The sequence below is a fragment of the Polistes canadensis genome, unplaced genomic scaffold (assembly GCF_001313835.1).
Source record: "Polistes canadensis isolate GaletaPanama2010 unplaced genomic scaffold, ASM131383v1 scaffold_42, whole genome shotgun sequence".
Lineage (NCBI taxonomy): Eukaryota > Metazoa > Arthropoda > Insecta > Hymenoptera > Vespidae > Polistes > Polistes canadensis.
Window position 1 is genome coordinate 76,170 of NW_014569589.1, and position 24,466 is coordinate 100,635.

At 27.1% G+C, this 24,466-nt stretch overlaps 5 protein-coding genes across 13 annotated transcripts in view; 2 read left to right on the forward strand and 3 right to left on the reverse strand.

The window, feature by feature from the left end:
* Positions 1–19: 19 nt before the first annotated feature.
* On the forward strand, positions 20–2,401 carry LOC106784932 (metaxin-1). The gene is made up of 6 exons (XM_014744956.1): positions 20–211; positions 420–670; positions 784–949; positions 1,507–1,893; positions 1,975–2,059; positions 2,311–2,401. The coding sequence occupies exons 1-5, from the start codon at positions 125–127 to the stop codon at positions 2,044–2,046; spliced, it is 963 nt and encodes a 320-aa protein (XP_014600442.1). The 5' UTR covers positions 20–124; the 3' UTR covers positions 2,047–2,059; positions 2,311–2,401.
* On the reverse strand, positions 2,118–5,256 carry LOC106784929 (vacuolar protein sorting-associated protein 45). The gene is made up of 8 exons (XM_014744953.1): positions 4,630–5,256; positions 4,216–4,414; positions 3,987–4,136; positions 3,498–3,877; positions 3,145–3,417; positions 2,892–3,056; positions 2,552–2,781; positions 2,118–2,471 (listed from the first exon to the last, which is right to left on the reverse strand). Exons 1-8 carry the CDS (start codon positions 4,720–4,722, stop codon positions 2,273–2,275), a joined length of 1,689 nt encoding a protein of 562 aa, XP_014600439.1. The 5' UTR covers positions 4,723–5,256; the 3' UTR covers positions 2,118–2,272.
* A 1,078-nt stretch (positions 5,257–6,334) lies between these two features.
* LOC106784912 (receptor-type tyrosine-protein phosphatase-like N) lies at positions 6,335–17,507 on the forward strand. Of its 3 annotated transcripts, XM_014744915.1 has the most exons (17): positions 6,335–6,591; positions 7,725–7,878; positions 10,432–10,485; positions 10,567–10,627; positions 10,724–10,855; positions 10,960–11,050; positions 11,361–12,159; positions 12,224–12,426; positions 12,487–12,642; positions 12,720–12,846; positions 12,955–13,022; positions 13,214–13,597; positions 13,746–13,961; positions 14,114–14,119; positions 14,705–15,075; positions 15,174–15,227; positions 15,519–17,507. In XM_014744915.1, the coding sequence occupies exons 2-17, from the start codon at positions 7,791–7,793 to the stop codon at positions 15,796–15,798; spliced, it is 3,090 nt and encodes a 1,029-aa protein (XP_014600401.1). In that variant the 5' UTR covers positions 6,335–6,591; positions 7,725–7,790; the 3' UTR covers positions 15,799–17,507. The 3 variants fall into 3 exon arrangements, with proteins under 3 accessions (XP_014600401.1, XP_014600404.1, XP_014600402.1); XM_014744918.1 differs by lacking the exon at positions 10,432–10,485 and having other exon boundaries at positions 6,336–6,591; XM_014744916.1 differs by lacking the exon at positions 14,114–14,119 and having other exon boundaries at positions 6,375–6,591.
* Positions 17,508–18,015: 508 nt separating this feature from the next.
* On the reverse strand, positions 18,016–21,410 carry LOC106784913 (homeobox protein 3-like). 2 transcript variants are annotated; one of them, XM_014744920.1, is made up of 6 exons: positions 21,059–21,410; positions 20,608–20,701; positions 19,150–20,511; positions 18,914–19,022; positions 18,698–18,803; positions 18,016–18,598 (listed from the first exon to the last, which is right to left on the reverse strand). In XM_014744920.1, exons 1-6 carry the CDS (start codon positions 21,162–21,164, stop codon positions 18,552–18,554), a joined length of 1,824 nt encoding a protein of 607 aa, XP_014600406.1. In that variant the 5' UTR covers positions 21,165–21,410; the 3' UTR covers positions 18,016–18,551. The 2 variants fall into 2 exon arrangements, with proteins under 2 accessions (XP_014600406.1, XP_014600405.1); XM_014744919.1 differs by having other exon boundaries at positions 18,016–18,803.
* LOC106784910 (cyclin-dependent kinase 12) overlaps positions 21,196–24,466 on the reverse strand; it is a 13,042-nt gene continuing 9,771 nt past the window's right edge. For 3 of the 6 annotated variants that reach the window (XM_014744912.1, XM_014744911.1, XM_014744910.1), the window contains 3 exons: positions 22,953–23,268; positions 22,756–22,876; positions 22,245–22,692 (listed from right to left, as the gene is read on the reverse strand). In XM_014744912.1, the coding sequence (XP_014600398.1) occupies positions 22,436–22,692; positions 22,756–22,876; positions 22,953–23,268 (694 nt within the window). In that variant the 3' untranslated portion in view covers positions 22,245–22,435. Of the gene's footprint in view, positions 21,523–22,244; positions 22,693–22,755; positions 22,877–22,952; positions 23,269–24,278; positions 24,347–24,466 lie in introns of those variants that run through there. The other 3 variants (XM_014744913.1, XR_001381469.1, XR_001381468.1) reach the window with 3 other exon arrangements.

Below are 24,466 nucleotides of genomic sequence, written 5' to 3' on the forward strand. Positions count from 1 at the left end.
AATACTATTTCACTTAAAATTGTGACGTAAAGCCGGTAAAAGTAGCTGCAAACGATAGATTACTCCACGTGAGTGATTACTTATAACCTCAAAAAAAAGATTGGTTTCAAAGTATTTTTGAAAAATGAGTACGAGTGACAAAATGCAATTAGATGTGTGGAAAGGTGATTGGGGTTTGCCGTCAATTGATACAGAATGTTTGCAAGTTATGGTATAAAACACATACATGTATCATGTATTTTATATAATAGAAATATTTTAAACATTATAGAAATTAATATCAACTCTGTACTTATGTCATTTTTAATGATTTTTGCTTAAGATAACATTTATGCTTGTTTAATGTAATCTTAATGTTATTGATGCTATTTTAAAATTGTTTATAATTTATTATATTATGCTTATATTATACATTTAAGGTGTATGCAAGATTTAATGGGATACCGTTAGAAGTAAAAGCGACAAATAATCCTTTCAAAACATCGAATGGTCGATTACCCGTATTAAGGACAAAACATACTAGTTTGGATAAAGTTAGCGAAATAATATTGTACCTTAGAAAAACAAATTTTGACTCGATCTCTGAAAACAGCTCTAAAGAATATGCTGAATTTATAGCTTATGATACTATGCTTAAAGATAAACTGTATCCTGCAATGCAATTTATATGGTAAACATTTTTTTATTATAATATTAATTTTTTTCTTCTTTTTTTTCTCTTAAGACATACATTTATAATTTATAAATAATCTTTACTTTAGTAATTTACTGTTACTCACATAGGTGGCTAGATCAAGCAAACCTCAACGAATTAATAAGACCTTGGTATTGTAAAGCTGTGCCTTTTCCCTTTAATTATTATTATCCGAGTAAATTTGAAAATCAAGCTAAAGCTGTGATAGAGACGTTGTATCCTACAGAGGATAATATGACTGTGATAGAAAATAAGGTAATTAGATGTATGCACAAAAATAATTATATGCTTTAACACGGAGGTGGGCACGGGATAAATGTATTCTGCGCCTATTTCCCCGCTCTCAACCATTGTACATAATTCTTGAAATTCTTTTCTTTTTATATCAGTCCATTCTGATTATACATATATTTTATGATCGGCTTTGTATATATGCCCTAATTTAATATATTTTTATGATATATTTTTTATCTCTGTTAAACACATAGTATAACTGGAGCAAGATGAATGAACAAAACTGACGGTACAGTCCTTTGTTAACCCTTCAAATAAAGAAAAATAGAAAGGGTTGGGGAAAGAATAAGGGTACTCCTAAAGTTATTGGTAAGCTACGTGCTCACCTCTGGTTTTATACATTGAAAAATAATAATTAAGACAATCGAAAAACATTAGAGTTCAAAAGAGATTAATATACGATGTAAAATTTGTTATTTTATATATTTTTATATTAACTTATGGAGAAAGATTGTAATCTTATTTTGTTCGTGCGATCGAATATTTGTATAATTAGATAGAAATGTTTATTCTCTTAGGTATATTCAGAGGCTCAAAAATGTTTAACGTCGTTATCAACTAGACTTGGAAATTCAAAATATTTCCTTGGTCAATCCCATACTATGTTGGATGCAGTCGTGTATTCTTATTTAGCGCCATTACTAAAAACACCGTTAGTTAACCCTCCTTTGCAGAATCATTTGAAAGCATGCACGAATTTGGTCAATTTTGTAACGCATATATCGCAGAAATATTTTAGAGACGAATATAATCAATATGAAAAACTTAAATCTGAAAATAATATAAAGAAAATGAAAAAAGATTCGTATTCAGAATTTCCTAACAAACGACGTGATCAAGTATTAGCTGGCATATTTGCTGTAGTAGCTATGGTCGGTTATGCCTTGTTAACAGGAAAATTGGAGGTAAATTATTAAAAATTTCTGAACATTATATTTTCGATAAGTCAATCTGGTTATTTCCAATGAAAAATATATATATTTTAGGTGCCAATAAAGGACAAGAAAATGATTAACGAAGATGATGGATATATATTAAATGAAGATGAAGATGAATAAGATTTATTTTCAGGTATTCAAATAGTAACAATAAAAATTTTGGATAACAGTGTCATAAATATATTATATATATATATATATATATATGATTTTATACTTGATAGTAATATGCGGTTTATCTCTTTGGAAATATAAGCTGTTATTATTATTATTACTATTATTTTGCATTTTAAATGCATGGTTTTTATGTATGGAATTAGAAATTTAGTATTTACTTCTTTTACCATTAATTTTTTCTTGATCTGTGTCTTGAAAAAATTCCAGAAGTAGCGCACTTCATTTCTTCTATGAAACTTTCAAAATTATGGACCGTGGTACCACCTAAAATTATTTGTACACCTGGATTTTGTTTATTTAAATTATATATATTTAAACTTTCTTCGTACGTTGTCCCACCGATCATAAATACAATAATATCTTGTGGCCTATGAAGTAAACGAATAAAGGTATGTTTATAAATCATTAAAGATGCATTAAATAGTTATAGAAAAGTCTTTATATCTACCGTTTAGACATAACTATGTTTCCTAAAAATGGATATGTTTGTGTATTTAATTTTCCTTTTATTAAGTCTTCGATAGTTTCATTTATTAGTGGTGTATGTTGCGTGTATACATTGTCCACTCCATTCAATTCTTTAAATAGTTTCTTCGTGATTTTTACAACTGACTCTTTGTCGAATAGATTATTTTGCCTATTATTAATGCCACTATACTCTAATACATTATGAACAAGCTGTTGAGTAAAAAGAAAATCTTTTATTAACTCACCAACTTATGCACAATAAGAGTGTCGCAATATATATGCTTAATTTACCATAGATATACACGTTAATAATTTATTACCTTAATATATCTCTCGGAAATATTTCTTTTCTTTAATAAGTCTAACAAAACTGAAATCTGATTATTTGCATGATTCTCATAATGAAGCGCATAAAGCATGACTAGTCGTACAGCATCAATTTCCCTTACCCTCTCATCGTTGATAAGTTTTTTTACTCTCTGGAGCTGTGAAAAGAAAAGAAATTTTAGTTTTATAAATAGTTTTATAACTTTGCATTCAAATATACAATATTAACAGATAAAATTAATATACCTGTGCTGAATGATCATTTTGACAACTGAGTTCTTGTTCTAATTCTGATACTTCCAACAAGTTATGTTTTCCTACAAGCGAAGAAAGTTCTCCTACGACAGTTACGTGTTTAGCTACAGTTCCAGACATTTTTTTAAACAGCGGATACGTTTCTACAAAATTTTTCATATCCTCTATACTTTCTACTTTCTGTTGCTTCTTTGCCTTTCCTTGAAACACATCCATCAACTCTTTTATTGTCTGTCCAATTTCACCAAAATTTAGGTACAAGTTCTGTTCGAAAAAATAATATATTTGTAAATAAAAATGTTATAGATAATCCTCAATAATTATTATTTAGATTATTTTCTTACGTTGGCATAAAATTCATCGTGTTCAGCGCTAAGAACGACTTCTTTGAGCTCTTTAGAAATACCTTTGACATGAGATAAGTTAACACGATTATTATTAATTGTTAAGAGTTCATGGACCATAGCTTGATATGTCCATTGATTTAATAATGGTGTAACCGGATCATCTCTTCTATCGACAATGAGTAATACAGGATTAGATTCCTGTCTGAATTCAAAAGAACTTGATTCCTTACTTAATACCTCACGAATTTTCTCGGCTAACTTTTTAGCCATTTCTGAACTATTTTGGTAACGTATGAATGGACATTTCTTAAGGGACAATAAAACTGACGTTATGCCTTGTACCGTTCTTTGCAAATGTTCCAGATTCCATGCCAAGCCTTAAAAATAAATTAATCGTATTTTGACCTTTTTTTTAAATTAATATTCATTGTTATATGAATTAAAAAATATATTAAAGAAATATACTCGCTTGTAATATTATAATACCTTCAGAACATGCAGGAATCCCAAAGGAAAATAAATGTGGGCTAATCGCTAAATAATCAGCATAATATTCGTGAACTTCTCTGACAACTTCATGTTCATCACTCTCAGCCAGAAGTTTGATATCAGCCTTTGCGATAATGTTACTAAAATCTATGCATTTAAATTATGTTTGTATTAATATTTTGATGAAACTTAACATATTATATAAGTACAATGTTATGTTACTCACAAATATAATAAACACCGTATTTAGGGCACTTTAGTTCGTTACAAAGTAAATGAACATTTTCTTTAGTTGGTCTTATGAAAACAATGCACTTTAAATGCTTTAAACTATCAGTATGTAAACCAGAATCTATTCTTTCAAATAGGTAAACTTCTTTCATTAACATCTCCGATTGGCTATATAATAAACTAACTATACTTGTCTGTAAATAAAAACATTGGAATGTAAAGATTAAAGAAATAATAATAAATTTTATATAATTTTTATACACATTACATCTAGCAGCTGACAAAACATCTTTAAAAGATTACTAAATAATCTCTAATTGAACAAATGTATATAAATTTATTTATGTCACAAACTATTTGAAATAAAATTTGATAGTATTTTTTTAACAAAATTAGATGACTAATTTACCGTTTGCTTATCCATTAGAAGAACCTTCATACTCGGTCCAGTTTCATCTGTCATTTTTGTAATATAAAACTTTAAAGCTGTTACCACACTCATTTTGACGTATATTCAAATACTATTTTATACGTAATAAGTTATACTATATTCTTATCATTCGTCATATGATTTGTATTTATTTTTCTTTTATTATTTAATTTAATCAGCACCTTTTGAACACTTTTCAAGTATCATGAAATTAGGTTAGGTTCGATCGTAGCACCAAATTTTGACATTGGTCAACAAATGCGATGTCAGTTTCTAAGTGTTTTGCATTAGAAAATTCATTCCCAATAAATTCGTACATAATTCAACATCTCTTACACTCTATTTTTATATGATATAATTAGAAGAAAAAGTTCTCATTAAAAATGTAAATTAATCATATTAAAATAATTTAATATTTCAAAAATACATTATTAATTAAACAAAAATACGCGTACTATATATTTATTAAAGATAACAAACTTCGTTGATTAATTTTCGATCTTTGACAAATAATAACAGATTTTTAAAGACTTATGTCAATACACAAATAATTATTGGAGTATGTTTTTATGAAATTTACTGTTACTTCGTGACGTTTAAAATGTCTTACTCATGGCGCAACATTATTGGTTAACAATTCGACGAATCACAATCGATCTTGTGTACTTGAAAGAAAAATGGCATGATTTTTAATAACATGTTTTCGTCATTAATTGATTAAGGTAATTAAAATATTCTTTAATTAATTGGTATAAATATTTTCGTTACATGAAAAAACATCAAATTATTTGCATAAATACTTTTTTGTATATATATTATCTATAAGATAATTGTGTAAGTATGGAATTATATTAAATATGTTCGAAGTACGATTAAAAAATTTAAACAAGACACCTAACGTTCTAATAGATTAAGTAAAAGATTAGAATTAATTTATTTTTTTATAAATCACAATGAACCATAAAAATAATTATGAAACGAGGTATAGTTAGGTAAATATTTCCTTTACCCTAAACACAATCTGCAACAAGTGTCTGATCGATTACACCACTTCATTCATCAAACTATAATGCGTAGTTTTTTTTAACATTAAACTTAACATAAATATTTAATTTACAGGAATTTACTGAATATATTAATTGCAACAATATGATTGGCCTTGGATAAAAAAAAATAAAAAAATTAATTAAATAAAAGAAGAAGCTCGTTTGAAATGTAAATGATAAATAATAAAAAAACAAACGACAACAATTAGAAAGCTCAAACAAAAGGATATTATTAATCATGAATATTAATTTTAATAGTATAATCCACCTACTGTTAAATTATCAATTCAATAAAGAAAAAAATAAACGTATTATAGATAGAGAGATAATAGCGATCATATTACAGTGAAACGAACGTAAAACAAGTCGGACAAGAGGAACACTTTAAAATAGTTCCAAGTATTATTGATATATATAAATGGTATAGAAAATGACACGATGTAACTTGATGAACAGTATTATCAAATGATCCTCTTTATTGTATCAACAGTATATCTCACTTTCATGTACATGCTTCCTATCCAGGAATGTCCTCCTCTCTCTCTCTCTCTCTCTTTTTCTCTTTCTATTTCTCTTTCCCTCTCTCTCTGTTTCTCTTTCCCTCTCTCTTACTTACTCTTACCCTCTTCGTTCTAGCAACGTAGCAATCGATTTGAAATCCAACGCATGCCCTCCTCGTTTATCGTACCAAGAGTTGTTCACTCAGTCAGTGGCATTAGAACTATCGCACCAGATACATACTACTTAACAAAGGGTTATGATAGAAAACTTTAGCTTCCATTTGATGTCCAAGTGATTGTAAAGAAGACACATAAAAATTCGACTTAATCCAAGATGATATTAAAATTTTAATCGATAATAATCTTTCTTTCCGTGTGCGCTGTCGAATTTTCAGGTGAGTCCAATAATCCTTCAATTAAATTCTTACGAACCGGAAAGAGTGGTGCCATCGCATGTACCACGCAGTTAGAAGATGAAAGGGGTGGTGGTGGAGCTGGTGAAGGTAGTAGTGATGGTAGTAGAGGGAAGGAGAGGGATGACAACCTGATGCTTCCGACCCTTTAAACGGTTTCTCTTATTGTCATAAGGATTCCACCGATTAAGTCTTTTTAAATTCGTGTCAAATTAAATCAAATTTCAGAGTCTATACATAAAAAAACAAACAAAATAAGTAAATGTTTATCCGATTAATTTCTTTTTTAATTACACGTTACGTGCTTAACGCGCAATATGGAACTTTTCTTGGTTCTTTATTTCTTTTCCTTTTTCGCCGTGTTAATTTACAGTAAATTTATATAGTCGGAAGGGTTGTTATGGGAATTATCGTAGAACAACAAACCATTGAAACTGCTGCCTTGTAAACTTCGTTTACTTTTCACAAAGAAAACAGCTGTCACACCTATACGATACGCGTCAATCCATTCTGATTGACAAATTCTCGAATCAATTTCATTCGTATCGAATTGTGTAAACAGAATTTCTGTCTTTTTTATTAATACTATTTTTAATCAAATGATAAACAAATTTTTATCGTTTCAAATGAACGAATATATAAAGTATTGTATTTCATAAAAATTTCTTATATTCTGTTAATTTTCTTAAAAGTTTACTTTTTCAAATAATAATAAACTAAGATAAACTTTTAATCGCAATTTCAATTTAATTGAAAAAATTTTATTCAATCAAGCACGCAAATTTTTAATTTTTTAATTTGAACATTGAGATTTTGTTCCTTATATTTTATTTGTATTAAAAAAAATATATATATTAAATATATTTACTTAATCTTATGTATATTCGTATATAAAATTATAACGACCTGTTGCCATTCTCCCTTTCCTCTTCTCCTTACTTCCCATCTCCCTCTCACTCTTTCTTTAATAAACATATTTTACATATTTAAAATATAAATAAATATATTAATAAAATTTTTATTTGTATTATATTTCTTGGTGTAAAAAATATGTTGATAAATCCTCTTTTAAAATGTTTATATAATAATATTAATGAACATTTTTAACTCTCTAGACAACAACGGGTGATTACGTCTTAAGGATTGGATAAATTGACTTGATAATATTCGAAAGAATATTTATGGGTTGTAAACCTTTCTGGCACCGAGGATTAGAGCTGTTATTGCTCTATATCCTCCACCATGGTATACTTGCTGATGGTGACGTCGGTGAGTACTCTAATTAACGATTATTTTATTATCTAATTCTTATGAAAAACTATTAATTAATTTATATCAGGACACTGATTACTCTTACAGTTTCATTTATTTTTAACCTTAACTTTCTCAAGCTCGTAGGAAAAAAATTATTTCAATTAAGAGTTTATCTTAACTATGAATGTATGTTGCGGATATTAAAAAAGTCATTTATTGTCACATAAAGTGCAACTAAATCTGATAGGATTTTATTTTGATAAATTACATTCGTCGTTTTATATAACAAGAAAAAATGTTTTAGATAAAAAGTAATATGCAATCAATGTTGAAATTGTATCGTTGAAAAAAATAAAAATTTGTTTGATTTGTTTGAAAATGAATATTGTAAAATATTATTTATTTTATAAATAAAGAAACAATTTGTACGTTTGAATGCACTTCGTTTTTTGTTTTTTTTTTTCTAAAATATAAATAAGTTATAAATCTTTGAAAGCTCATTGATCCGCATGAAATGTATGAAACATTATGTTTCGTTTCTTCTTAGGTCGCGTATATAATAAGTTGTATTATTGATCGACGAATTTAATAAAACGTGAGACCAACTACTTTTACGTGGGCGTTCGATGTTCCCCCTTCTTTTTACTTTTCATAGAAAAGTTCATTTCGCAAAACCGTTTTCCTCTTTTTTTTCTAATATTTCATTAATTTTTCATCTTCCAACCCACGTGTATTTTCAACGAAATTTTATAAAAATCTACATCATTATTAGGTTCATTTCACCGAATAGAAAAGATAACTAACAAAGGAGTCTCACAAAAGAAAAACCACATATTTGTATTTTTTTTATTCTTTTCTTACGGTCGTTTTTATACCGGCATAAGTTTGAAAGGTTTTTGAAAGAATTGTCATGAAAACTTAAACCACCTCATAAACGTAACTTCCATCCACTCAATAAGATGAAGTTTTCTTTTACCATTATTACCTCTCCTAGAACTCACATTCATCCACCTTGACCTTTTTATTCTGATTTTTCAAACTTTCCATCGCACGTAAACACATATATTTATATGCACATTTATCACGCACTCATTATTTTCGTTGTTTACTCTATCACCTAATGGTACGAATAACCAATCGCATTAATATACAATTAATTCCATCTACATTTTCAAATTATTTCCTATATAAACAAAACAAAATAAAAATAAATAAAAAAACATTAATTTCAGAGAATTCATTTTTATATTTTTCACGTGATTCTACTGTTGCATGCAATTAATCTGATATGTGAGCCAATAAACTTCCAAGGTTTTGATTATGAAACCTAGCTTACATTTTTTTGTATTATCAAAATTAAATTATGATATGTATGTCATAAGAAACCTTATAGAAATTTATTGGAAAATTACTGAAACCATAAACAAAAATTTTCGTATTAAAAAGAAAAAATTTTTAATAAACCGAATCAAATAATCATATTTTTTTATTTCAATTAATGTATTTAATAAATTTTTAAACGATCCTCAACAATTTAGAATAATTTATACGTTCCACTAACTAAGTAAATGAATAAATAAATGAATGAATGAATGAATGGATGAATAAACGATCGGCCGAAAGAAACTTCAACCGTGATCGATATCGGTATCGGAAAATAGTGAATGATAGCTCAGGGCCTAGGACTTTTGTTTAAATGCAACAATACGTGCTACCCATGCTACTTAATAATGAATGCCATAAACGTTAACAATGTTTTTGTTTGACGTACGAGTTATAAGTAGTAGCAGATTGATATCGTAGTAGTTGGAGCTTGAAAATTCGTAAAAATCTTTTGAATGGCAATGTTAAAATAGATGATGCAAATATCAGGGAGGAAAACAGAGCTTGAGTTCGATTTTCGCCTACGCAATTTTAGCAAAACGGTTATTGAGCCGTACATCCATAGCACAGCCCAACAGCCAACACAGCCACCGCCTTCAATTTCCACTGTCTTTTTAGTTCGAGGCCATTTCCCACGCCCATTATTTGTTTTATCTTTCTTTCTTTTTTCCATATTTTCCTATCTACATTCCCTCATATTTGTATTTGCATTTTACTCGAAATATTCCATTAAAAATTTCTTTTATTATACGGGTCTTTTTATAATTTTCTACCTACATTTTCATAAATATCATTATTCTTTGATATTTCTCATCATTGCGTTTGGTATTAAAACAATAAACAGCTTAACAGTAATGCGCGTGGGAAAAGATTTAAATTATGCTTACAAAAGTCTTTCATTTTTTATTTTTTTTGCATGCCTATTTGTATTTTTTTACTTTTGAATATTTTTGTTTCTTTTTAAGGTTTCTTTTTTGACGAAATACGGTTCACTTGCGAAATCTGTTAACCGCCACTTGTTATTTGTGTGCCTGTTATTTAATAACTGAATTGAGATACGACAGATGGCTGACGTTTCATTCATAAAATCTGGCTTTAGCTATTTTTTCTATCTTTTATGACGAGATAAACAAAATATCTTTTTTAATCGTTATTATTATTTCTATTCTTTATTTTTATTCGTAGGATGTAGATTTAATATTAATCTTTGCGATTCCCAAACTGAAGTATGTTACGACGGTGAGTTTTTCAATAATTTTGTATTTGATACAATTGTTATCTTTCCTTAATTATTATCTTTTATCTTATATTATTTTACAGATTTAGCATTTGGAAAATGTATACCTTTGTACTCTAATTTCGATGAAGAAGATCTGTATCAGTAAGTTGTTTAATCAATTTTAAAATTGATATTAAGAAAAAAGAAATTTGATTGAAATAAAACTCTCTTACATTTTTAATTTACATTCTAAATTAGGTATAATTTAGACACTGAAAAATTGAACATATTACAATTACAATTGCAAAGATTAGAAACTGAAGGATACAAATGGTCTCATCCATATACCCAATGCATATTACGAACTTCTTTATATAATCTTCGGCATCGGTATGATATTATCATTTATTCAATAATTTATTACCCAATTTCATTTTAATCTTGGTTAAATGAAATGAGATTAAATATCTTTTAATATTGATTATTATTATTAGATTGGAAAAAGATCTTCAGAATTGTCAATATTTTATGGAAAATAATAGATACCGTTTGAAAGATGAAGATATCGTCGATGAAAAGGATAAAGTAAGTAATTTGTCAGTTGTATAATAGTACAAGGTGTTCGAGATTTTTCCTGGCCAAACAGTATTAGCGTATTCTATGCACGAATATAAAAAACAAATTTTATATAAAACATAGGTCATTATGTAAAGTACACTCATTTCTTTTAAAACACAGTTTAATACAAATAAAATAATTAGGATAATCAAATTTTACTATAAAAATTTATTGAGTCGTGATTTATAGAAATTTTTATAGGAAGATTATCCTAATCTTTATTAAAACAATCTTGATTTTTTCAGTTTACCCTGTTATAAATCAATTTTTATTACAGGAAACAGTACCCTTCGCGATAGTGAAATTTACGCCAAACGATGGTAATTCCTATGGAGAATTTGCTAATGAAATTTATTATCCACCTGGTAGTCGTGATGAGTCAGCAAGATTATTAATGAATGATAAAGAATTTCTTGATCTACCATACGGTACGAAAAATGATCCTGAATCGGAACCGATGCATCAATTATATAAATTAACGTACTCCTCGGATCCTTACAACAAATATTCTGCGATTAACGACGATGATATTTATAAAAAAAAGTTGCGTAAAAAATCTTTGAGTTTGGACGAAATCAAAGGACAACTTTATCAATCGGAACCCTATTCCGTGAATTCCAAAACACGCTACGATAAAGAAGATTTGAATTTATTTAAGGACGCATTGGACGATGATAATCTGATTAGGAAACTTAACACTAATAAACATTTTCAAGATACTACAATAAAGTCTACAAACAATTTGGATTTTTTGAACAACGATAGATTTAAATTCGATGAATCATACGATGACAATTTTGAAACTGCTCCTGAAGAGGATTATGAAAAAACTTTTTCGAGAAAATATAAGCACCCGACAATCGAATTCTTAAATGAGGAACCACTGTGGAGGGATAATACCAAACGACATGTTAACATTTATCCAAATTTTGATTATCAAAATAAAAATCTTGCCGATATGGAAATGGATTTGCAAAGAAACGATGATTTTGATTTGCCTAGGGAAGATGCATTGTTCACTGAAGGAGGAATGGTCCAATCTTTGAACCCGTCGACTGGTCCTTCGGATGTTGATGGTAAATTAAAAAAAAAAAAGAAACATATACGAATAGAAATTGTCATTGAAATTAATTTTCTTAGATGCACCATTTAGAATTTATCTCGACGATTTGGATGCAATTTTACTCAGACGCGAATTATCAGGTTTTAAACGACGAGAAAGATTGGATGTTAAAAAACCAGGCCCACTTTTTTCAACGAATAATCATATATTTAAAATGCAAACCCCTATAACTCAAAAAGATTCTATTACTGAAACTACCACAGTGCAAGAAAATAATAATGTAAGTTTACAATCTATAACCATGTTTAACGTAATATAAAATCACATATTCTGTTTTTAGAGCGATGTTCCAATTTCATTACCGGTGAAAAAGGAATTAAAGAGTAGCGTTAAATCTTACGAAGGGTCTTATAAAAATGTTGACACGGATCATGTTTACATCGAATTTCAACAAGAATTTCACACTTGGTCTGAAGGCGAGCGTGTTGTTAATGAGGTACTTAAAAATCGCATGTTATTAATATTAATTTAATCTATAATCTAAATAAAATATTTCTGCAAAATTGTTCACAGGTTAGTAGATTATTGAATTTAAATCCTGGAACTTTGAAAGACATTAGAGTTGGACGCGCAGAAGTAACATTCAAAGTTACAAAAAATAACATGAACTTTAACTCTACTGACGTTGTAAATAAAATCGGTAAGTATTTGTAATACATAAATATACGCATATGTATAAAAAATACAAGTAATTAGTTTATTTAATTTGCTAATTTATTTTTATTTTTTATAATTTTTTTTTTTTTAGATGACATACGAAACAATTTACGAGATACTCTAAGAGTAGATGTGATTCGTGCAGGCATTGGAGATAAGGTTTCATATTTTTCTTATATTATAAACCATCCTATACTTAGTATGTAACAAATTTCGTTCTATGAGCGTAGATATAATTGAATATATTTGAATCAGATCAATTTAAATAATTTGATTTGATTCGAATTTTTAATTCCCGCACATATGCAATTATTATTTATTTCTTTTTAAATAATTTCATTTAATTTAAGGCAAAATTACCTGCAACTTTGGAAGTACCAAACGATTTAGAAATAAGTTCGTCGTTATTTGGAGCGATAGTAGCTGCTGGAATAGCAGCTGCAATAACAGCAGCAGTAGTAACATTGGTAATAGTACGACGTCATGCAAAATCACGAGAAAAACTCGCAGGACTGGCTACACCTGATCCCGAGGCTTCCAAAGATTATCAAGACCTTTGTAGAGTAAGAATGCAGGCTAAACAAACACCAGAAAAACAAGAACCATGGCGTCCCTCGTCTTCGCGTGAAAATGAAACGAATAATTTTATATGCGATCGTTCCAGCACATCTTCTTGGACCTTTGACGAACCTGCTTTTTCAAACATGGATATATCAACAGGACATATGGTTCTAGTAAATAAAAATAATTTTTAAAAATATATTATACATATACAAGATGTCCCAAAAGTTGCTTTATTGAGAAATGAAAAACAAAATAAATATTATATGAACAGAGAGTTTGCAAAAATAATGATTTAATTATTGATATTCTTAATTGCAGAGTTATATGGAAGATCATCTGAAAAATAAAGATCGTTTAGATCAGGAATGGGTTGCATTGTGTTCTTATGGAACATCCGCGACCGATGTCGCAGAAAATGATACTAATGCGAAATATAATCGTCCTAATGCTTCACTTCCATACGATCATTCCAGAATTGTATTAAAGGAACTCACAAACGCTAATAACTCTAACTACATAAATGCATCGACGATTGTAAGTATATTTTGAATCGCATGAAAATGAATATTTTTTAATGTTTATAGACCGTCTTTTCTCATTATATTCTTACGAACATATTTGATTAAACGTGCACGACATTCGTGTCTTTTCTTTGTTCTTATCGGATGCCGCACATGAATACAAAGAAACCGGTAAGTCACACGATTAGCATGGAGAATCTTTTTAGAAAATTCGCTAACAATAAGTTATGCTGAATGAGCAATAAAAGAAATGATATCGTTAAAATAGTTTGAATAAAAAATTTCATAGATATTGAATAGCATGAATATTAAAATACTAAATTGTTACATAAATTGTTTACACTCATTCATAAAGCGATAGTTAGTTTACTATTAATACATAGACTTTTTACAAATACACACACATATCAAATATGTACAGTCACGATAGAGCTACAAGTGCCAACAAAAATATAAGGTAAATAAAAATTATTTAGAAAAAGAAAAAATTATCAAAAATTATATAAAAAATATTTTAGAGATTAGAAAAATACATTTTTATTTATATGGTTAGTGTATCTTGTAAAATTAATAATAGTTTATATTATTTAAAATATTGACCAACACAAATAACAGTAAACAATCTATTAAATACTATTCCTTATTATATGCACTGTAAAAAAAGCTTTCGTGTGACTTGCTTAAAATAAAAGAATATTAATGCTAAAAAAAGTTAAGAAAATATCTATCGATCATTAACTGATTTCTACTTTTTAGACGGATCATGATCCACGAAATCCAGCTTACATTGCAACGCAAGGACCCTTGCCAGAAACAACAGCAGATCTTTGGCAATTAATATGGGAACAGGGTAGCGTTGTCATTGTAGCATTAACTCGACTTACCGAAGATGGTCGGGCTATGTGTCATCGTTATTGGCCAGATCAAACTGAAGGATCCGAACGATATCATATTTATGAAGTACATTTGGTTTCGGAACATCCATGGTGTGACGATTATTTGGTCAGATCTTTTTATTTGAAAAATTTGCTAACTGGTGAAACACGTACTGTCACACAATTCCATTTCCTTTCTTGGCCAGAGAATGGTGTACCTCACTCAACCAAGGCATTACTGGAATTCCGTAGGTATGTTCTTTAAACATTTTCTTTCTATCACTGTGAGAGAGACATATTAAATTCATTAAATTTTTCATTAAATTATTAATTTTTTGTGTGAATTGTAGGAAAGTTAATAAATCTTATAGAGGTCGATCCTGTCCCATTGTTGTTCATTGCAGGTAAGTGTAGTATAGTAATAGTTGTAAGTATAGTAATTTTCAGTAATATCTTATAATTAAATTGTAAGTATAGAGCATAATATAGTAAGTTTTTAAATAATTTTTAAAATATATTATAAAAATATACGTTAGGGAGTGGGGTGAAAAGTTTTGAAACTACGTCGCAAAATAAAAGTGAGGATCTAAAATTTTCAACCTCTCCCCCTCGTATAATAATAATAACTTTCAACAATAAAACATAATGTAATAGTTTGCAATAATATAATAATAATTATATAATTAATTTTTTAGCGATGGTGCTGGTCGTACTGGTACCTACTGTTTGATTGACATGGTCCTAAATCGTATAGCGAAGGGAACTAAGGAAATAGATATTGCTGCAACATTAGAACATATTAGAGATCAAAGACCAAATATGGTTGCTACTAAACAACAATTTGAATTTGTATTAATGGCTGTCGCGGAAGAGGTACACGCGATCTTAAAGGCCTTATCCATTCCTTCGAACGAGAACGTACCAACTAAGGAAAATATTTCCTCATCACCTACGAAATCTAATCAGTGGCTGTAACCTATTAACAACAATCTTCGTGGAAAAATCCGGACTGGCGACCACAGAGAAAGTACTACGTAATTAAGTCCAATGTACCTTGAAGAATGGCCAAATATCTAATAGTAAATGTATAATCATATTGATATATTCTATTGAAATAACTGCTAGTTTCTTCTATAAGTTTCTATCACTTTGTCTTTTGATCAATAATATTTTGAACATTGTATACACTATTTAAGATGATTCTCTAATTGGTTTTAGAATTGGGCTATATATAAATATACATATATATGAAAAAAGAACAAAAAAAAATGAAAAAAAATCAAGTAAACAATTTAAAAACAAATGGATTACACAATAACGAACCATTAGAGTATTAACTAACTCTCAAAGCAATGCTTCTTATGATTAAATATTATCGAGCGTTCTAGTATATTAATCTAATTGCATTATTGCAATAAACTGATATACTATACACACACAAAATCTATTTCGTCCTATAGAGTAACAAAACTAACAAACAAACTATATAGTAAATATTTCTACCTCAATATGCGCTTCTGATTCTTCTTTTTCATTTCTTTTTTCTTTTTCATTTACAAAGGATATTTATTTTTGAAACAAATAATAATTACGTATTATATAATATATATTAAATATATACTAGGTGTCCTGTAACTAGTGACATAAGCGAGCAGATGGTGATTCTACATAAGAAACTAACTTGAAAATGTAAAATCAAATTTGTTCAGAAAAGGCTTTGTTTTTGAGAAAAAATTGTATTCTACATTTTCACCCTTTGCTTACTTACACTATTTTCCCACTGTTAGAGGACACCCTATATATATTTGGATGTATCAGTCAGAGAGATACGGCCTATAGAGAAATATTATTGAAAATTATCTAATTTAAAAGAAAGAAAGAAAAGAAAAGAAAACCCTTACGAATAGCAGACATACGTTTCACTCATAGAAAAGCATATAGAACAAAGAAATTGTGTTATTAGATGGTATTTAAGAGATACTTATGTATGAAGTATTTTTGTGCTCTGATATAAAAATATTTATAAATAATCGCGCATCGTATATGTCATAAGATGAATATCAAGATTAGAACAAATTTTTATTTTTTTTATTTAATTCTAATCTATCAAGATTGTCTTGTACAATCAAAACGAAAATATCAAATTTCAATATTTAATATTTTAAGATGTTATTCTATATTCCTTTGCTATAATTAACTTGTATTTTTCTATGTTTTTTGTCGATTGATATTAGGAAATCTAATATCGTAATATTTCAAACGAAAGCTAAATCTAAATCTCATATCTGATAGTACACATTTTATGGCAACTATAAAAAGGTGCTAAAAATTAGTATACATCGTATATTAGAAATTACGCGAAATATTCTAAGAAAATCTTTGAGGAAATTTTTAAATTTTCGTTTCTAATCAATAGTATTTTTTGGTAAAATGCAATTTTTTGTTGCAATTACTTTTATTCACACACACACACGCGCGCGCGCACGTATTAATTTATAAGAAAAATGATTGGATCGTACGATTGTGTGTGTGTGTACACCTTATTTGTTGCTGAGTAACATTATCATTAAAAAATATGATAATAAACTCTGTTGATGTGGTAGAAATGGTATAGATTGTATAATGTATATGTTAATATTACCAATATTATAATATTCTGAAAACAAAACATCATCTATACTTGTCTAAAAAAAGAAAAAATATTTTTATTATGTCAATGAGATTTAAACCTTCTGCTGCAATTTTTCTATCAAATATTTTATCTTACTGAAAATCAAAAAGAACTAGCAACTTTAGTTGCATTAAATATCATTTTATTACAAATTTAATATAAAAAAAGAGAAAATATTAAAAGAATAAAATTTTTTAACATTATTTTATTTTATTTTGTGTTTATGTAAATATTCAAAATTTTATTCAATATATTTTTATCATTTTTTGTTTTTTTAAATAATTATTTAGTATGTACAATTAAATTATGAATTATACGCAAAAATTGCAATGATGTTGATATTGTATTAATATATAAACATATAAATGTTTAATATTCTTGAATATATTGAAACCAAGAATACGTCCAATTGAAATATGTGAAATATATCTTCCTGGTATTGATTATCAATTTTGATCTCATTGTCAGTAATCATTCAAGTTTAAATATGAACGTCATATTTTTATAAAATATTAATCGTATTTTCTTTGTCATTTTATTTACTAAATTATTTTGTAAATAGTCAATAAAGTGGCAGAACATATTTTTCATCATTATACATATCAGTAATAAATAATCGAATATTATATTTTTAACTATACAAACACACACATATACACATACATATTATATATATCCAGAAAATTGTTGAACTTATTTTAATTTGACATAAAGAATAAATATTCTGGAATATAATACAATTCTACATAAAAGGGAGAAAACATTTTCAAATAATGAAGTACAAAAATAAAATGCTCCCTTTTTTGATTATGCTTTATGCACTTCATATTTATGCGATCAAATTTTTTGCTCGAAATACAGAACGAAGATAATATCTCCTATATATAACTGTATTTTATTCAAAAGAAAAAATAAATATTAAAAAAAAACATATCATAATTTAATTGCAATTTCTAATAATTATATATATAATGGTATTTTCCCATATTAATTCTATCTACAAAATTTATGTATATATTATTTAATTTTACAAACAAAATTCTTTTAATTATTATTACTACGCACTATCTGAGCCAGTATCAGGCAAAAAAGGATCCCAAAAACCTGTAAAAATAATATTTAATACGTAATAATATTTTCGTGCATTTTACATCAATATGTATTTGTAAAGATTAAAAATATCCATATAAATTACAATTTTACCTGGTGGCGTTGCATTTCTGGAAAAATATGCATTTTTATGACGAGAACATTGATTTATCCGCCTTTGTATTTGTGTATCGGAAACACCTGCTTCACTTTTATAATACTGTAATAAAATTATGTGTTTAAAAAAAATATTTAAATTGGATAATTCTATATTGATGTATACTTTTACGTGACCAAATCTATTTCATTTTATATTAATTTTTATATTACCTCGATACATTCCGAACAACTCCATTTTTTATTTTCCATTTCTATACCTTTTTTATCCGATTTACTTATATTGTTACATTTAACAGGATTTATTCTAATATTTTTAAGTCTACAAATGAATAAATACTTAAAGTATTATACAACGTGAATGAATAATATTTCTCAAGCTTATTTGAGTATATATATATATATATATATATATATATATAGACTCAATAATATAGTTTGCGTTATACCTAAGTGAATTTCTATTAATCACTTTATTTACATGAATAGTATTTTTTTTCGGAGGTTTTTCTTCAAAATATGTTTCGTCTCCGAATGTACACTGAAATTCATTTAATTCATTAGATTCCTTCTGTTTAATACATGCAATTCTTTCAGAATTATTCTTATCTACAAGTTTTTTATCCGATTCAATATCTTTGGAAAATATCAGGCTTTTCTTTGCACTATTCTTAACCGTTTCTGAAGATAAAATACTATTATCATTAATAACAATATTTCGGTTTTTGGTTGGGTATACATTATTTTGCATTTGCATAGAATTATTAGTGGACGAAGCAGATGCTTTTATTGTGTTAGTCATTTTAGATTTTCGTTTAAGCTTCAACCGATTCTTATTTTGTAATTGTACTTTTTGGTAATCCGGACTATTTGCTATTACATCCTCAAATATTGTCTCATTTTTATCATTAGCACCGTCCAAATATATATCATTAATTTTTTCATCCATTGTAGTTTTATTTTCTTTTATGGTATCTTCTATGGAAGATTCACGATTACATAAAGATTTTTTAAACCTTGTTATTGGTATGTTTTCATTAGTAAACGATACAGTAGCAATATTAACATTCTGTTTAGTATTATAAAATGAAAGTTTCGGTTGTCTTAATTTTTTATTATTTGGTATTGAACAAGATTTATAAAATGTAGATTTGTTATTGTCAATCTTATTATTTGTTTGATCACCATTATTATGAATTACATAAGTACTCAATGGATTAGCGATATTGTCTAACGCTTGTAATGGTATTTTACTCTTCATGGTTTGCTTCTTTTTAGGACTAACTTCATTATCATTCGATTGTGGTTGACAAACTTGATCAAATAATTTTTTTCTGTTCCTCTTATTAAATTTATTATTAATCACAGGTGTGCTCTGAATGATGAAAGGCGAAAGATTATCAGAAGATATATCAGCTAAATTTTCTTCAGGTATCGTAATAGAAAAGGTATTTTTACTAGTATTTTGTTTGTTATAATCTAATTTACTATCAGTCTGTGTTTTATCTAAAATGCTTTTATCCTTACTGTTCGTAGAAATTTCACTTTCAAAATTACCAGATCTTTCATTCTTTCGCATAAATATTGGGCTTTCAGGTAAAACAGTATTCGTTGTTTTAGGTTGAAATTGATAAGTAGTATCATTGACATCCATCATCAAATCAAATAAGGAAATTTCTGAGATGTTATCGAGTAAGTTTTGACTTTCTTTTCTATCTTCGATTTCTTTATTTATGGATAATTGATTTTTTTGATCTGCTGATTTATTTAAAAGTTCATTATCCTCAGCGAACGCGTGTATAGTTTTTAAACTGAAATAAATACCATAAAACATCATTATGTATCTCTAATCTTTGAACATTAAAATGATTACGTATAATATAAGTTAAAACAATGTATATACATACACATTTTTTTCCTTCCACGCTTCTTGATTTTCATTACGTACAGAACTATCAACTTCGCATTTCTTAACTAAATCCAAATATTTATTCCACAATTCTACAAAAACAATAATGCAAAGTAAGATATTTTCATATATAATATTTTAATAATGAAATATTACTAACCAAGTTATACATGATAATTCACACATATATACAATACACATATTTAATAAATATGTAATTAAATGTTAACTATAATTAAAAATATTAAAAATCAATGATTAACCTTAATCTTAAATATATCATGAATCAATATTAAATAACAGATATTATTGTACGAATATAAATATAATAATCATTATTTAATTAATATATTAAATTAAAGAATATCCCTATAGAAAGATAAGAAAAAGTTTATACAAGTAAATCTTTTAAATTATAGTAAAATATATATATTTATACATTTACTTACTTCGATACTGCTCGTACGCCTTTTGTAAAATTAATGCAAAGGACTCGGTGGCAATCTTAGCTGTTTCATTTTCTACGGAATAATTAAGCCGTAGAACGTTTGACATCGTGGTTAACAATTATTATTTTTTTTCGAGGTTAGGTATTATTAGGCAATTTGAGATGCCTCTTTTTTATTATCTTTATCCACGTAAGATGATCGTTAATTGTACCGTTATAATTTTATTGCATACATCTGTGTATCGTGCTGAACATATAAATGAACAAACTCATCAAAGGAAACAAAAGATATTATATTATCTGGGTTCCCTCAAAATTCTTTTTTGATACGTCGGAAACGCCTCAGTTATCTCGACCACAGAGCGATCCGCCATCTTTCTTCTTCAATAAATAGGACATTACCGGCATTGGATGTCCTAACCTCACTTTTCTTTAGCTGACACTATTGTAGGTTGTCTCTTCAATCTGAAACATATGTAAATAATATTATTAATTATTGTACGCATTTTATTTCATATTTCAAGATTCGAGTTCAATTATTCAAAAATAATAATACATTAGGAATAAATTATAGTTAAAGTTTAAATATATGTATTTATATATGTAGTGATTATTCATTTGTATATGATTGGATTTGTCCAAGATTATATTTCTTCATATTTCACACAAATATATTTGTAAATAATAAATATATTTAATTTATATACTGTTATTACTTATTGTATTTGAAAAATATCAATTAGCATATTTTATTATAGCTAACATAAAAAAATTTTATCATTTGCATGTTTTTATTATGCACATTATATATATTTTGTATCTTCTTATATACAATAGATTTTGTAATGTAAAATTTTAATTAAATAATTTCATTCGTATATTTAAAGAATGCTTGTATAATCAGTTCTCAGAGTGCATCCAATCATTCCAAATATTGCTTGTTTCAATAGTTGTTTACTAAAGAAATAAGTAATTTCTAAAAGTAGACTTAATATACGTATACAAGTTTGTTGACTTTTTCTCAAAAAATCATGTAATTCAGTTGAATAATATTATTTTTTTTTATAATAAAATTATAATACCAATAGCATTGAAATGCAAATTTGTGTAGAAAAATTGCTACTTGTTAAATATATATACTATAGTACTATAATACTGTTATAGTATTATAAATTTTAATAACATTAAATACATATGAAATTATGTACGAACCCAATTTCTATCAATAAAGATTTTCTAGAATGACTTGATACCGCTGTGATTCTATTTCTATTTAATTAATTAAAATAGTAATTTTGTATATCTTTTTTTCCAATTTTATACAAAACATATTTTTGTTTTTTCAGAAATGTGCAACACTTTTTATATGTACAAGCAATTACGAACTAAAGGCTGTTTGAGAGGAAGTTGAAGGTTGGAAGAGGTTATGTTCCAGGTTGACTGATAATTTACCTGGGGGTCGAGTGATAGAAGGGGAAGGATTACAAGTTTCCAAACCATAACATGACATAAGTGCAGAGAGTGCACTGCGAACGCCAACTGTTGCCAGTTGTGACCATCTACCAGAACTCACTGCATCATCACCTGCGTAAACAGCATGTGCATCAAAACTTCCTACCGAGATCATTTTTGTATCTGTAAAAGATAACAATTATATTATTAATATTATAATTCAATGAATATAAATAATTAACTGACCTATAGGAGGTGGATTTAATATAGGAATGTGAGATTCCAGTTGGCCACTTGGTCTTGTATTTCCTGCAAGTCGTAGTTCGGCATGCAGATCTTCTAACAGTTGCACTACTTTTGGATCAGTCTATAGAATAATTAGATAAATATTTGATAAAGAATTTTAATTATGAACAATTATATTAACTAATATTAGCATTTACCTCATTGTCTGATCGCAGTGACATAAGATCATCAACACGTATCGGCTTCCCTTGATTTAAGGCATTTGTGAGAATGCTCAATTTTCGTGCAAGAGTATCTTCTGTACTTCCTTCAATAGTATGCGAAGTAGCATCTCCCTTTAGATTGATCGATGATTTTATTGGTGGAGGACTATTATAGTAGTATGATGACGATGGAGATACCATAAAAGGGCCACTTTGATTAAATAATCCATCTCCCCCATAATGAGATTCTGTACTGAGACGATTTGTATGAGAATTATAGCCTGCTTCCATTTTTAACCGTTTAGAAGATCTGAAATCAAATCATAATAAAATCAGAATTTTATAATTAATTCAAAGACTATTAATTCAGAATTTTATGTAGATAATTTTTATGTTATTCAATATTTTTAACATAATATGTTAATATGATAGTATACAATTTTTATAAAACTTTAACAAAACAAATATTCTTGTTATAAGATATTAATTTTATTTAACAGCCAATCAATACTAAGCCATTTTCTAAGCATTCATCAACTATATCATCTCTAAGTGAATATATTAGCTAAAACAAAGTTGCATATAAAAGAAAAATAACAATATAATACTTTTAACTTAAAGTAAACAATCACAAATAAATTTATTTGTAAATTCTGTAATGAATAAAATATTGTATAGAATAGAAACATAAATGAAATGGTATTACATGCATGCAAATAATAGTAATCATGCAAAGATGAAGAGCATCTGAAAATGTACATAATGAACAAGCTTATATAATACATATATATGTATATATATGTATGTATGTATGTATGTATGTATATATACATATATAAACATATATATATTTAAGCAAAACATACAATATAATACGAATGCTGAGAATAATTATTTATTACTCTCATATAAATGATATCTTTTATTTTCAATAAATATTTTTACTAACTTTGTTATATTTTATATAAACGAATAATAAATGATTTTAATCAATTACCTTTGAAATATAAATGAAATATAGATATGTAACAGTGAAAAATTGATAATAGAATTCAATTGAAATTGTTAACATGTATGATGAGTTGTGTATAAATGTGTATAATGATAAGAGACCTAAACAAATTAGATTGTTATCAACGTAATTGAATTATAAGCAGTTTACATATTTTAGTAAGATAAATGAAAGCATATATACTGTTACAGGATATGTATGTATATTCAGAAATAAATGATGAATTTGGATACCCTGGATAGAAATATATATATATATATTAACGAGTATATATATAGATATATTAACGAATTTGGAATTTTTATTACCTATGTAAACTTTTATAAGTGTTACAAAATTTGTCCCTCTATCATTCAGCCACAATTACTTTTATTTCCTGAAACATAATTCGTTTTCGTTAGAATTCATTGCCAATTTTTGTTGTTGTATGTTGTGCTTATATATTTCATATATATATTTTTTTATTTTTTATTATTTTTAAAAATTATATTTTATA